The sequence below is a fragment of the Maniola hyperantus genome, chromosome 25, assembly GCF_902806685.2.
Source record: "Maniola hyperantus chromosome 25, iAphHyp1.2, whole genome shotgun sequence".
Taxonomy (NCBI): domain Eukaryota; kingdom Metazoa; phylum Arthropoda; class Insecta; order Lepidoptera; family Nymphalidae; genus Maniola; species Maniola hyperantus.
Genome location: NC_048560.1, coordinates 6,477,589 through 6,491,593, shown reverse-complemented (window position 1 = coordinate 6,491,593; position 14,005 = coordinate 6,477,589). Strand labels below are relative to the sequence as shown.

Below are 14,005 nucleotides of genomic sequence, written 5' to 3'. Positions count from 1 at the left end.
TTGATACATGAATATAAAATGGATGGAATCCCTATTCCCAGAGTACAGAACATGAAAGACCTAGGTGTAATTTTTGATAAAAAATTGACCTTCCATGACCATATTAACACCGTAGCAGCTGACTCATTTCGAAGATTAGGATTTGTACTACGCAACTCTCGGGAGTTCCATAGTCCTTTGGTAATACGATTACTATATTACGCCTTAGTCCGAAGCAAGCTCGAAACAAGCACCTGTGTCTGGCATCCGTACGAGGCAAAGTACGGGCTTATATTAGAAAAAGTACAAAAGGCCTTCCTAAGATACCTGTATAAACGTTGCTATGGATATTATCCTTTCCTATACCCAACCAAATTTCTGTTAGGTTGCTTAGGTTTCAACTCCCTGGAGGTCAGACGCATTTGCGACCAACTCAAAATTATGTGTCAAATTTTGCGAGGAGATGTTAATGCTCCAGAACTTCATAACCAACTGTGTCGCATACGTGTCCCTGAATCCAACAGTAATCTTCGTCCACGAAAAAATAAACTTTTCGTGGTCCCACATCATCGCACTATTGCTAGATCTATGTCACCTATACCCCGTTCATTAGCATCATTCAACGCGCTTTTGGACAATAATGCTCAATGGGACCCATTTAATGATGGGTCTATAATACTGGTTCGGGAGTTACTGAAGTACGCTGAGAGCATTGCATGAATATGTCATTCAATGTTCTCAGCGTACATATTCAAAATTCTTTGATCTTTTATCGTTTTGTATTTTATGTCTTTTTTCTTGTACCTTTATTTGTATTTAAATTTATTATTAATCATCTAGTTAGTGTAAGTGGCACTGCCGTTCTAATTAGATATAAAATAAATAAAATAAATAAATAAATAAATAAATAAATGACCACAATTTTTTTTTGTTTGATGTAACCACAAATTCACGGTTTTCAGATATTTCCCCGAATGTCTGCTATAACACCTACCTACCTACCTGCCAAATTTTATGATTTTAGATCAACAGGAAGTACCCTATAGGTTTCTTGACAGACAGACAACAAAGTGATCCTACAAGTGCCTTTCATGATTCTATGTCAACGGGAAGTACCGTATAGGTTTCTTGACAAACAGAAAGACAGACAACAAAGTGATCCTACAAGGGTTCCATTTTCCCTTTTGAGGTACGGAACCCTAAAAAGGGATGAATTAAACACTAGGATACCTGGAACAGACAATTTCGCTTTGAGCCTATTGATTTCGATGTAGCCATGAGGGTGCAACTCTATACATGCAATTATTTGTAACGTCGCACGTGTAAAGGGATAAGGCCGTGTCCACGCTGGCTGATTAACCTTCGAAAGCTACTTTAATTAATCTTTAACCGACAAAAAAGGACGAGGTTCTCAATTCTTCGGAATCTTTTATTTCTAGGGTTCCGTACCTTAAAAGGAAAAAGGAACCTTTATAGGATTACTTTGTTGTCTGACTGTCAAGAAACCTATAGGGTACTTCCCGTTGACCTAGAATCATAAAATTTGGCAGGAAGGTAGGTCTTATAGCAGACATGAAGGGAAATATCTGAAAACCGTGAATTGGGTTACATCACAAGAAAAAAAAATTAAAATGTGTTCATGAACAAATATTGCTATTTTCAACTTTCAAAGTAAGATTACTATACCAAGTGGGGTATCATATTAAAGTGCTTTACTTGTACATTCTAAAACAGATTTTTAACAGGTACAAGAGACCTATGTCCAGCTGTGGACGTATATCGGTTGATGATGATGATGATAGATAAGTATGGATATGGATTATAGGCTTAGAATAATAAATGCCTGGTTTGTACAGCATGGTAGGTCGGAGAAATAACTCTTGAATCGATATGTTGACGGTTTCCACCGTGATTTGTGACGTACCTGCACGCAAGGCTTCTTCTGGTATGTTCTGCTTTCGCGGAAACTTCCGAATATACAATTTGTCTAAATATTAATATGCTAAGGGAAACTGACAAAGGTTTTTTTTTTCTTAAAGGGTTTGGGTTCTTTTTTACCAAAGGTGTTCCAAATCTTAGCGGTCCGGATTAGAAATGAGGAGGCGAATCGTATCCGTGTAATTTCGACTTCGTACGGGTGCAGACCTTGGCGTTGCTTTGCGGTACGATAGTAGAAGGGTGAAGGAGGAACTAGGTTGAAAAGTTCTTCTTCTTGCCTTTACACAAGTTTAAAAAATGTGTTAAAAGTATGCTCCTAAAAAAAGCATATTATACAGTCGCAGACTAAACGATAAAAAAGCTTGGATTTGACTCGCTCCAGCAATGCACGGGGCTGCAATGGCTTGTATAGTACGGTATAATAACATTGTAAATTGAAAAATTAAAAAGAGCAACCGCCGAGTTTCTTGCTGGTTCTTCTCGGTAGGAACTGGTAAATTAAAACTACCTGACTATTCATAAGTACTTGTAAAAAGTTGACATGAATAAAAAAACATTCTATTCTATTCTATTCCATTCGGCACACTCCGAAATATATCCTGTAGAAAACCGATAGACAGACATTACTTAAAACTATTACAAACTTGTTGATATAGCATTAGTAGTTATTGAAATAAGCAATTGTGACAGACGGACGGACTTTCTGTCGTACCATTTTGTTACGGAACCCTACAAACAAATATACTATGTTCGTTAAATCGTTACACCCTCTATTCAAATAAGTACAGACAATAATTAAATTGACCAGGTGGACAAGACCTGTAAATAAACAAAATAATACTTATTTCTTGAATCATAAGGCATACAATCAAATACACTACTATCACACCTATTTACAGCGATATAAATATGTTCCACTAGATGCGGCACTTCATAGTAACAACATGTTCCAACGAACATCGGTGTCCGCACTCCTGTCAATCGTAATCCGCTTTAGAGGCAGACCGTTTCTACGAAGTTACGAACATAGATAAGTTAAAACTTAAAACAGACTAGGTATTGGTACTAAGGCTAAATTTACATTGAAAGGGAATGGAAGCGAATTTCTAATAAAATAATAAATATTACATAGCATATTGACTTCTAAAACCAATTTGATATACTTTAACATACTTTTAATCACTGTTTGCTCATTAAATTAATTAACAAGTGAGTACAATATTCTTACTCTCTGTAAATCTATTAACAATAAAGTTGTTTTAAATTAAATTACAATGAACTATTCATCTTCTAACCGTTACCACTTACCAGTGTAGACTCTTGGAGAATGTCAAAGGGTGCTATCAACAAACACTATGAAGCGCCGCATCATAAGCCTACCTCTAATTTTTTTTGTTACTTTTAAAAAAAACCTTTTTTTTGTATTTTTTTCATTATCAATACCATATTTATCTTGACTATTTTATTTTTTTGCATTTTTATATTATTACTTATTAGGTATATCTAACTCCAATTTTTTAGAGATCATCCCAAACGCGGGCAAAGGCCTACCTACCTCTTTTTCTTCCAGCTATCCCTCTTAGCGACCAGATGCATCTAGTGGAACATTTATATCGCTGCCTATGTAACAGTAGGTAAATAAAATGGTACTGTTCTTGATACACTATCAAATAAACGTGCAGTGATAAAAGAATTGGTATTGTTAGGTTATAGATAAGGAAGGGTGGGATTGTACAGTTGGCTTCATAAAGGCCTTTGCGTAAAAGTCAAGCCTACGTCTAATTTTCTTTTTGTTACTTTTTTTTTCATTTTTATATTATTACTTATTAGTATTAGAAGGAAAACCACTTTGATACACTTTAACATACTTTTTAATCACTGTTTGCTCATTAAATTAATTTACAGCTGAGTGCAATGAACTATTCATCTTCTAAGCGTTACCAGTGTAGAGTATAGACTTTCGGAGAAAGTCAGAGGTTGCTAGGCCGGGCACAGACTATCAACAAATTCCACCTAATACTATGAAGCGCCGCATCTAGTGGAACATTTATATGACGCTGCCTATGTAATATTAAATAAAATGGTACTGTTCTTGATACACTATCAAATAGACGTGCAGTGATAAAAGAATTGGTATTGTTAGCTTATAGATAAGGAAGGGTGGGATTGTACAGTTGGCTTCATAAAGGCCTTTGCGTAAAAGTCTATTCAAAATTCAAATGATAACGAACTTTAACTCAAGCTCCGCATTATTATTAGCTAGCTGATGCCCGCGACTTCTTCCGCGCGTAAGTTTTTAAAATGCCGTGGGAACTCTTTGATTTTCCGGGATAATAAATAGCCTATGTCCGTCACCGAGATGCAAAATATCTCTGTTATTATGATGCCTAGAACTTCTTGCATGTGGATTTAGATTATTGAAAGTCCCCTGCAGATTTTTTGAATTTCCGGGATAAAAAGTTGCATACGTCAATTTCCGAGATGCAAGCTATCTCTATACTAAAATTCATATAAATCTTTTTAACGAATGGGCCTTTGAAATTCCCGTAGAAACTCTTTGATTTTCCTGGATAAAAAATAGCCTATCTCCTTCCCCGGGATGTAAGCTAACTCTGTACCAAAATCGGTTAAACTGTTAGGCCGTGAAAAGCAAGCAGACAGACAGACACACTTTCGCATTTATAATATTAGTATGGCTATGGATACTATTAGTATGGGTTAGCTTAGCATATAGGTGGCAAAGCAGCCAGTGGCGTGCAGGTCATAGAGGCATAAATGCACTGCTTACCCCAGTTGCAATAGTTCAATGCATATTTTTCATTATGACCTGCCAGTAAACAGGATCCTACCTAACTAATGCCTACCCTGGCTTTAAATCCTGTGCACGCCACTGAAGGCAGCATTGGTCACACGATCGCATCGGCGATTTCATGGAACCACCGCGACCGGTCGCAATCCGCTGACTCGGTGTAATCCAAGACTCCGGCTACCGAGTCTTATCAGGGCCCAAGAAAATGCAATGTACTCGTACTGCGCCGTGGAAACGATGACTGACTAACTGATCTATTTTTGTGTTGTTCCGGGAGGCCCTACTGGCCGCTACAGCGTCACCGGTGAGGGTGGCGATCGCGAAGCTCCGCCTGGGAGTGAGCCCTAGGGCTCGATGAAATAATTTGAGAGGTCGGGGGGGGGGGGGTGACATTTCGAAATCCATTTTTGCCGAGAGAAAGTTTTAAAAATAATACATTTTGCAGATCGATTCATGATAAATGTAATTCTAATACAACCGGTAAAACTTTAAAAGTTAGGATTTTCCGGTATGGCTTTTCGACTTGATCCAATACCCACATTGAGGATGACTCAGCGCATTCGTAATCATATCAATATCTTCAATACCTTCTTATTAATAAGACTAGCTTATGCTCCCGACTTTAACCGTGTGGACTACATAAATTTCAAATCCCTATTTCGCCCCCTTAGGGGTTGAATTTTCAAAAATCCTTTCTTAGCGGATGTCATAATAGCTATATGCATGCCAAATTTGAGCCCGATCCGTCCAGTAGGTTGAGCTGTGCGTTGATAGATCAGTCAGTCACCTTTCCTTTCAATAGTACATAGGTATGTACCTATTTTTAACCGACTTCAAAAAAAGGAGGAGGTTCTCAATTCGCCTGTATGTTTTTTTTTGTATGTTTGTTACGCGATTACTCCGTCAATAATGAACCGATTTTAATGATTCTTTTTTTGTTTAGTAGGACATACTTCAGAGGTGGTCCCATTTTTTTTTTCATTTTTTATGTACTAGCTTGTGCTCGCGACTTCGTCCGCGTGGACTACAAAATTTCAAACCCCTATTTAACCCCCTTAGGAGTTGAATTTTCAAAAATCCTTTCTTAGCGGATGCCTACGTCATAATAGCTATCTGCATGCCAAATTTCAGCCCGATCCGTCCAGTAGTTTGAGCTGTGCGTTGATAGATCAGTCAGTCAGTCAGTCAGTCACCTTCTCCTTTTATATATATAGATTAGGGACTGTCCGACTGTCCTGTAATATCGATGATGTTCGTCACCCGAGTGCTAGCGTAGTTCCCAGCGAGGTCGTGGCTCGTGAGACGCGATCGAAAGAGTCAAGTTGAAGGCCGCAACTAGATAGGAAAACATTTATTTAATTTTATTTGCAATTATAATATTATGCGTTGGATATTTTAAATATTGTCTTGTCATGTTTTAGCTCTCAAATTCACTAGCTATGCTCGCGACTTCGTCCGCGTGTACTACACTTCAACCCCCTATATAACCTCCTTAGGGGTTGAATTTTCAAAAATCCTTTCTTAGCGGATGCCTACATCATAATAGCTATCTGCTTGCCAAATTTTAGCCCGATCCGTCCCAACGCCACTGGTAGGTAGGTAGTTATATCATTGAAGAAAAATTTAGGTACAGTGCGACAAGGCACTCTTGTCACTTGAATGACATTGACAGGGGGCCGCTGTTGGAGAACAAAAGCTTAGAATATTCAAACAAGAACAAAGGGGACACTTGACGGCAATGTTAGTTCCGATTTTCGCCACGCGCCCAGATAGCCTTGTCGCACGGCAATTTTGTAAATTCATTATCAAAGTCAAAGTCAAATTATGTATTCAGAATACGTAATTACGCTTACTGATGGGCAAAATTGTTAAGTTGTAAGATGATATAGTGGTGATACTGATAATTAATTACTTACTTAAAACTAAAGCTAAGGGGGTTCCAAACGCGCCCATGTCTGGGAAGAACACCAGAAGAGCCCACAAGAAACTCAGCCGGGTATTCTTTTTTATTATCACCACTTTACTTACAAAATCATTTAAACCTATTAGAACTATCATAAAGCTGTTAAGCAAACTCATTCCCAAGTATAATCCAGCTTTCTTATCATTTAAACTAGCTTATGCTCGCGCCTTCGTCCGCGTGGACTACACAAATTTTAAACCCCTGTTTCACCCCTTTAGGGGTTGAATTTTCAAAAATCCTTTCTTAGCGGATGCCTACATCAAAATAGCTATCTGCATGCCAAATTTCAGCCCGATCCGTCCTGTAGTTTGAGCTGTACGTTGATAGATCAGTCAGTCAGTCACCTTTTCCTTTTATATATTTAGATTATAATGGTTGTCCCCAGGTAAAGAAGTCCAGAAAAGATGGCGCTCCATCCGGGACTCGTACACAAAGGCGTTCCGCCAGGGCAAGTGCCCGCCGCCGGAGATGTGTGCGCCGGGGAGCAAGCGGTACCAGTACCACAGGCAGATGTCCTTCCTTCTGCGTGCTCTGCAGAACAAGTGAGTGCTGTCATGTCAAGACATCTATTATGTAATACTAGCTTATGGTCGCGACTGCGTCCGCGTGGATTTACGTTTCTCAAAATCCCGCGGGAACTCTTTGATTTTCCAGGATAAAAAGTAGCCATGTGTTAATCCAGGGTATAATCTATCTCCATTCCAAATTTCAGCCAAATGCGTCCAGTAGTTTTTGCGTGATTGAGTAACAAACATCCAAACATCCACACTTTCACATTTATAATAATATTAGTAGGTATATAGGCATCTTCTAGGCAAGCGCGCTCCATCGTAGAATGCCTCATCACTTGCCACCAGCCACCCGATTGTGTAAGAAAAACGTATTCATCGTTATCGTAATCGTCAAAAAATTCTGCCCTTTGATTGATTGGTTGATTCGTTGTTTACATTTTTTCACAGCCAATCAAAGGGCAGAATTGGTTGACGATATCGATAACGACGAATACGTACTTACGTAGGTCTAATGGCAATTTGCAGCCAAGCGCTAATCTATAAATTAAAATTTTTGGGGTTATTCAAGGGGCGGACCAACAAATTCCTGAAAGGCCGGCAAAGCATCCGCAGTACCTCTGGTGCTGAAATGTTTATGGGCGGCGGTAATCACTTAACATCAGTTGACCCGCCTGCTCGCTATCTCTATTTAAAAAAATATATTATAATGTACAAAAATTATAATGAAAAGAAAAAGCGGGTAGTTAGCTACAGCTCGATCTTCATCTCTCGCAGCACAACCCGTAGTACAAGATTTTACGTCTCACCAAACCAAACTAAATTCGAGAGTCGAAATACTTCCGCGTTACAATAAACTGGATCTTAAATGCCTTGTTTTAACGCTCAAGTTTGTCTACACTTCTACAGCCAGCGCTCCAAGCGGAAACATTGCGTAATTAAAATCAGTGGCATTGAATATTTGACTTCAATTCAAGGCTCTTTAGGTCCATTTTACTTTGATGTTATTGTGTTTTGACTCTCGAATTCTAGCAACGTTTGGTGAGACGTAAAATCTTATACTACGGGTACTGCAGTCCCGTCGTGACCACGACCCGCGCAACTTAGTCGAAATATCTACAAATATAATCATCAAACTAATCGTGGTATGTACCCGTTATCTACATTTACAACTAGCTGCTCCGGCGAACGTCGTACCGCCTAACAGTCGATTTTTTTTCAGGATTTTTTTAAATGTTTCTCTCCCTAAGAACCATCCTCGTACTTCAAGGAATATAATGAAAAAAGAATTTGCGAAATCGGTTCTTGAGATTTGCCATCAGCAACACATTCAGCGATTCATTTTTTTTAATTATTAATCTATTCTGTAAAACTAGCTGCCGAAGTTTTTTAGGTTTAACTTAGGTTTTACTATTTTACAGTATAAAGTCAATTTTTTAAATATTTTCTTCAGAATAGTAAATTCACTTCCGTGAAAACCACCCAAACCTGAAATCAGCGCTGTTGATCTTGAATAATTCCTGGTTAAATTAATTTAGAAACGATTGTTAGTGAGAAAATTGAAAAAGCAGGTTCTGTGGAAAATCGCGTGTGAAATCGCTGTGAGGGAAAATAATTTCGCCAAATGAAAATGATCCATACTAATATTATAAATGCGAAAGGGTGTCTGTCTGTCTGTCTGCTAGCTTTTCACTTTTTCATTTGTTATAGAGATAGCTTGCATCCCGGGGAAGGACATAGGCTTCTTTTTATCCCGGAAAATGAAAGAGTTCCCACGGGATTTTTATATACCTAAATCCACGCGGACGAAGTCGCGGAAATCATCTAGTTAGCAGTCATGCATTGCTCATCGCTAAAATTAATTGTCATATTAAGTTTTTTTTTTCATTACGGTGGGTAGTTATAAAAAAGATACATAACAGTGTCGGTGTGAACAGAGTTAACGGTGACGGAATGTTTCCTGGATAATTGTCAAATGAGTTCGGGCCTTTTCGTTGGCACGACACATTTTTGACGCTGTTTGTTAGGTTAGATTTTAGGGCGTGAATTTTGTAAATGTTTATTGTGTTTAACACACATGTGTTGGATCAGCACATAAATCTATTTCTATTCTATTCTATTCTAAATACATATCAAAAATTGCGGAACCGGGTGCGATTTCGAGGGAGTCGCAAGTTTGAATTCTGCCTGTTCCTCAATTTTTGATATGTATTTAATAATTATTTAGAATTCCGTGACGTGTGATTAAATACACGATAAGTCCCGCAAATTGCTATTGCGCTGGAACCATGCCTCATTAATATCGAAATGACGTCATTTTGACGTCAGCCGAAATAAAAATATACCATCAGCTCGAAACTTCAGTCTAGTGCTGACGTCACTAAAATGGCGGCCGCGCGCATTAGGAATTTGCGGGACTTATATCATAAAAATAATTGACGAAATGTTTTTTGTTTTTTTTCAGAAAACCCCGCTATTCACAAGACAAGTACGAATCCCTCTCCGAGATATCGAACTCGCCGCAACACCCTCCCCCGGACGACATGCCGCGCATCAAGCACGAGCCGCTCGACAAACCGCTCGACAAGCCGCTCGACCTCAAGACCAAACCCGAGCCAGAACGCCCTGGTACTCAAGACAAGGGCAACCAGGCAACCATGGCGGAGAAGAAGTTAGAAATTAAATTAGACGCCAATACAATATTGCCCGATGACTATTTTGACGACGACAAACTGTTCATGAACTCTCTACTGCCATTGTTTAAGAAGATGGACGATGATACGAGATTACTTTGCAGGTATTTTTTTATTTTATTCAGATACAATTTAGCCCTTTTGATAGCAATCTCACCTGGTGGTAAGTGATGATGCAGTCCAAGATGGAAACGGACTAACCTAGAAGGGCGTATATGGCAGTGGCACCGATTCTAAGCACAACCGAATTTTAGAGTATTCGCACCCTCTTCTTGCTATTGTAATATGAAAAGGACAGAAGCAGTTTGACATTTCTAAATTTAATTTTTAGATGGTAAAACCAGTGTTTTTAGCACGCACTCGCGAACCTACTGTTTAAATTTGTATTGTGCACTAAAATTTAGAGTCTTTAAATGTGAAAGTCATGTTCCGTTCCTTTTTTAGCATTAGTAAAAAGAAAAGGATGCAGATACTCTAAATTTAGTTTAGAGAGAGACTAGAGAATCGGGGCCATTATTTATTAAACCCTTCGGTCTCTACACGGCATCGTACCAGAACGCTTAATCGCTTGGCGGCACGGCTTTCAGATTCAGATTCAGATTCATTTATTTGCTTTCATGTACATTTACATTAATTGATGGTGGGTGCTTAAAGCTAAATATAAGTACATGAGACCCTGTCAGGGTATTGCAAATACAATTTTAGGTACAATAAAATGGTAAATATTAAAGATACAATAAGAATAGGATTAAAATTATTTAAATTATCATTTCTAGATATTAAATATTATTCAATTGCATGCTTATATATTATTATATTATGAGAATGTTGACTAGAATCTATATATATAAAAGGAAAAGGTGACTGACTGACTGACTGAATGACTGACTGACTGACTGACTGACTGACTGACTGATCTATCAACGCACAGCTCAAACTACTGGACGGATCGGGCTGAAATTCGGCATGCAGATAGCTATTATGACGTAGGCATCCGCTAAGAAAGGATTTTTGAAAATTCAACTCCTAAGGGGGTGAAATAGGGGTTTGAAATTTTGTAGTCCACGCGGACAAAGTCGCGAGCATAAGCTTGTTTATTATAAAGCAAGATTAGTACAAAATAAAAATAAGGTCAAAGTATAGTTAGTATTAAATAATTGCTGTCATGGTCTGATTAAGTCTCTGTCAATAGAATAAAATATTTAAAAATAGTTACTGTAAGAATTTAATTTAGTTATGTTGCAATTATTTAATCTTACAAGGTCTTAGTTAAATGTCAATATCAGATGTCATTTACAGGTGCGTCACGCTATTGAGGTTTATGCAGTTAGAAATTCTTGTATATCATAAAAGCTTTGCCGGTAGGGTGGTAGGTAACTAAGCAGTTGAAGCAATGGGGCCGATTCTCTAGTACACAATCTCTAAACTAAACTAAATTAACAGGTCTAAATCTAGTGCTTTCCTTTTCCGCAAGCAACATTATGAAAGGGATAGCAATAGATTTAGACGTGATATTTTAGTTTAGTTTAGAGATTGTGTACAAAGGAATTAGCCACATTGTCTGATGGTGCCCACACTATGTAGTCCTGTGTCATGGGTACCTAATTCGCTTTAACAGTAAACAATTATTATTATTATATATTATCTGCTCTCACGCCCGTGTACAAAATAGATACATATAAAAGCCAAAAAAGTTTATAATATACTTACATACATAAAAATAAATAAACCTACATAAACATTACATACATACATATTTGTACCGGGCGGAGGATTACACCCCGGCAGGGGAGACCAAACGGCCGGGGGTCAGGGCGACAGGTGAAGAAATCGGCGGACTATCCTAGCCGAGTCCAGCAGGACCGCTTTTTGCATCCTGGCTGCGAGCGAACTGCCACGGAAACCCAGTCGCCTCAGATGTTGAGCGAGACTGACTGGGATCAACCCATTCGCAGATATGACGATTGGGATGTTTCAGTGGTGGTATTATTATTATTATTATCTCGATATATCTACTCTCACGCCCGTGTACAAAATAGATACATATAAAAGCCAAAAGAGTTATAATATACTTACATACACAAAAATAAATAAACCTACATAAACATTACATACATACATATTTGTACCGGGCGGAGGATTACACCCCGGCAGGGGAGACCAAACGGCCGGGGGTCAGGGCGACAGGTGAAGAAATCGGCGGACTATCCTAGCCGAGTCCAGCAGGACCGCTTTTTGCATCCTGGCTGCGAGCGAACTGCCACGGAAACCCAGTCGCCTCAGATGTTGAGCGAGACTGACTGGGATCAACCCATTCGCAGATATGACGATTGGGATGATTTCAGTGGACTCCACATGCCACATGTCGGAAACCTCGTGAGCCACCAAACTATTATTATTATTATTATTATTTATTTATAATTTAATTAGAACGGCCATAAAGCCAATTACACTAATTAAACTACGAGTACAAACTAACATAAACATACTTACAAAAATTGTTAAAATTATAAATTTAAAAAAACAAAATTATAAATTTTCACAAAAGTGCAAGATCTGACCCATGAGGTCAGCCCATTTGTCAGCAAATATGTCACAGCGAGGGGACTCCTTCACAATGTAACCGGTAAATTGACTGTAGACTACGTTCGCTAAACTAGATAAAAATAAGATCATTCTCGAAGATGTGTGAAGGCCAGCATGGCAGACTATAACCAAAACCCTTCTCATTCTGACAAGAGACTCGGTCACTCAGTCTCCTCTCTCTCTCTCTCTCTCCTCTGAGTCTCATCACGATCAACCCATTGACGGCTCACTAGCCGTCGATGGGTTGATCGTGATGATGATGATCATGATGAAAATCAATGTAATTGTTCGCAGAATCGAAGTCCTGAAAATAATCCGTTACGCACTCCAAGGCCACAAATGCTTCGAAGCTCTCAAGATGGCGGAAGACAGCTTCTTCAGGAGCAGGCTGAGCGGCATCCTGGCCAAGGAGGAGCAGGTCCACAGCACCAACAACTTGGCCAAAGCCAACGAGGCGAAGTTGTCCATGACCACGCGCTCTGCTGATGGCAGCAGACCTATTAGGAAAAGGAGGGTAAGCGTTTTAGAAATAACGATACTTTTTTTTCGAATTTCAGTTTTTGGGTTCCGTACCCGAAGTGTGCTAACAAGGACCCTATTACTAAGCCTCCACTGTTCGTCCGTCGTCTGTCTGTATAAATAAATAAATAAAAATTGCGTTTTATGGCTGATAGGCATTTCCCATTCATATTTTGACAGTTTATTTTGTTGCAAATTGATTTTGTTGATTTTGGGCAAAAAAAATATAAAAAACCGCCCTTTTGGATCCATCCGTTAACTATGTTGAAACATGATATAGATTTAAAAAAAATATAGGGTGTAATTAGAACGCTATTATTATAATACCTAAACACAATCCAATACCAATAACCATTTGCCTTGTACTTATTTATAGTTTTAGTGATTTAGTATTTTTCGAAACCGCATTGTATAGCGTGCATAATTTGGGGTCAACCACCTACGACGCCGCATTGACCCCGTGGCACCTAACTATGCAACGTTCGTAGCATTAGTCAGGTGTTTTATTTGCATTACAGTGCAAACTTTTAAAAAATGCAGGTTTTTTTTAATCATTTTTTTTGTGGTATCTTATCAGTAATCATCAGTATTATCATTTGTCTTCGTTTTTGCTGGCGTTCTAATTACATCTTGTATATCTATTGTTTTACAGATTCGATCACCATCTCCTCTACCAGTACAACCTAAAAGACGGGGTCCAGGTCGCCCAAGAAAAGTCAGACCTCCCCCATCTGAATCTGAAGAGGAACATGTATCCAAGAGGAGGTTTCCGCGCCTCAAGGTCCCTCCGGTGGACGTGACCCTGGCTTCTGAAGAGGACTCCTTCAACAAAGCCACGAGTGTCGCTCAGCTATCCACGCCATTGTTTATGAAGGTATCCAATCCAATCCATCAGCCTGTATTCGTCCACTGCTGGACATAGGCCTCTTCCCGTCACCTTTTTCAGGTCATCGGTCCAGCGGGCTGGAGGTCATCCTACACTGCGCTTACCGCTTGTGAAGGCATATTC

At 38.9% G+C, this 14,005-nt stretch overlaps 1 protein-coding gene across 4 annotated transcripts in view; it reads left to right on the top strand.

The window, feature by feature from the left end:
* Positions 1-14,005, top strand: part of LOC117993906 (uncharacterized) — a 34,455-nt gene that overhangs the window by 15,925 nt on the left and 4,525 nt on the right. For all 4 annotated transcript variants that reach the window (XM_034981784.2, XM_069507221.1, XM_069507220.1 and 1 more), the window contains 4 exons: positions 7,075-7,231; positions 9,663-9,995; positions 12,772-12,991; positions 13,649-13,870. In XM_034981784.2, the coding sequence (XP_034837675.1) occupies positions 7,075-7,231; positions 9,663-9,995; positions 12,772-12,991; positions 13,649-13,870 (932 nt within the window). The remainder of the gene's footprint in view (positions 1-7,074; positions 7,232-9,662; positions 9,996-12,771; positions 12,992-13,648; positions 13,871-14,005) is intronic.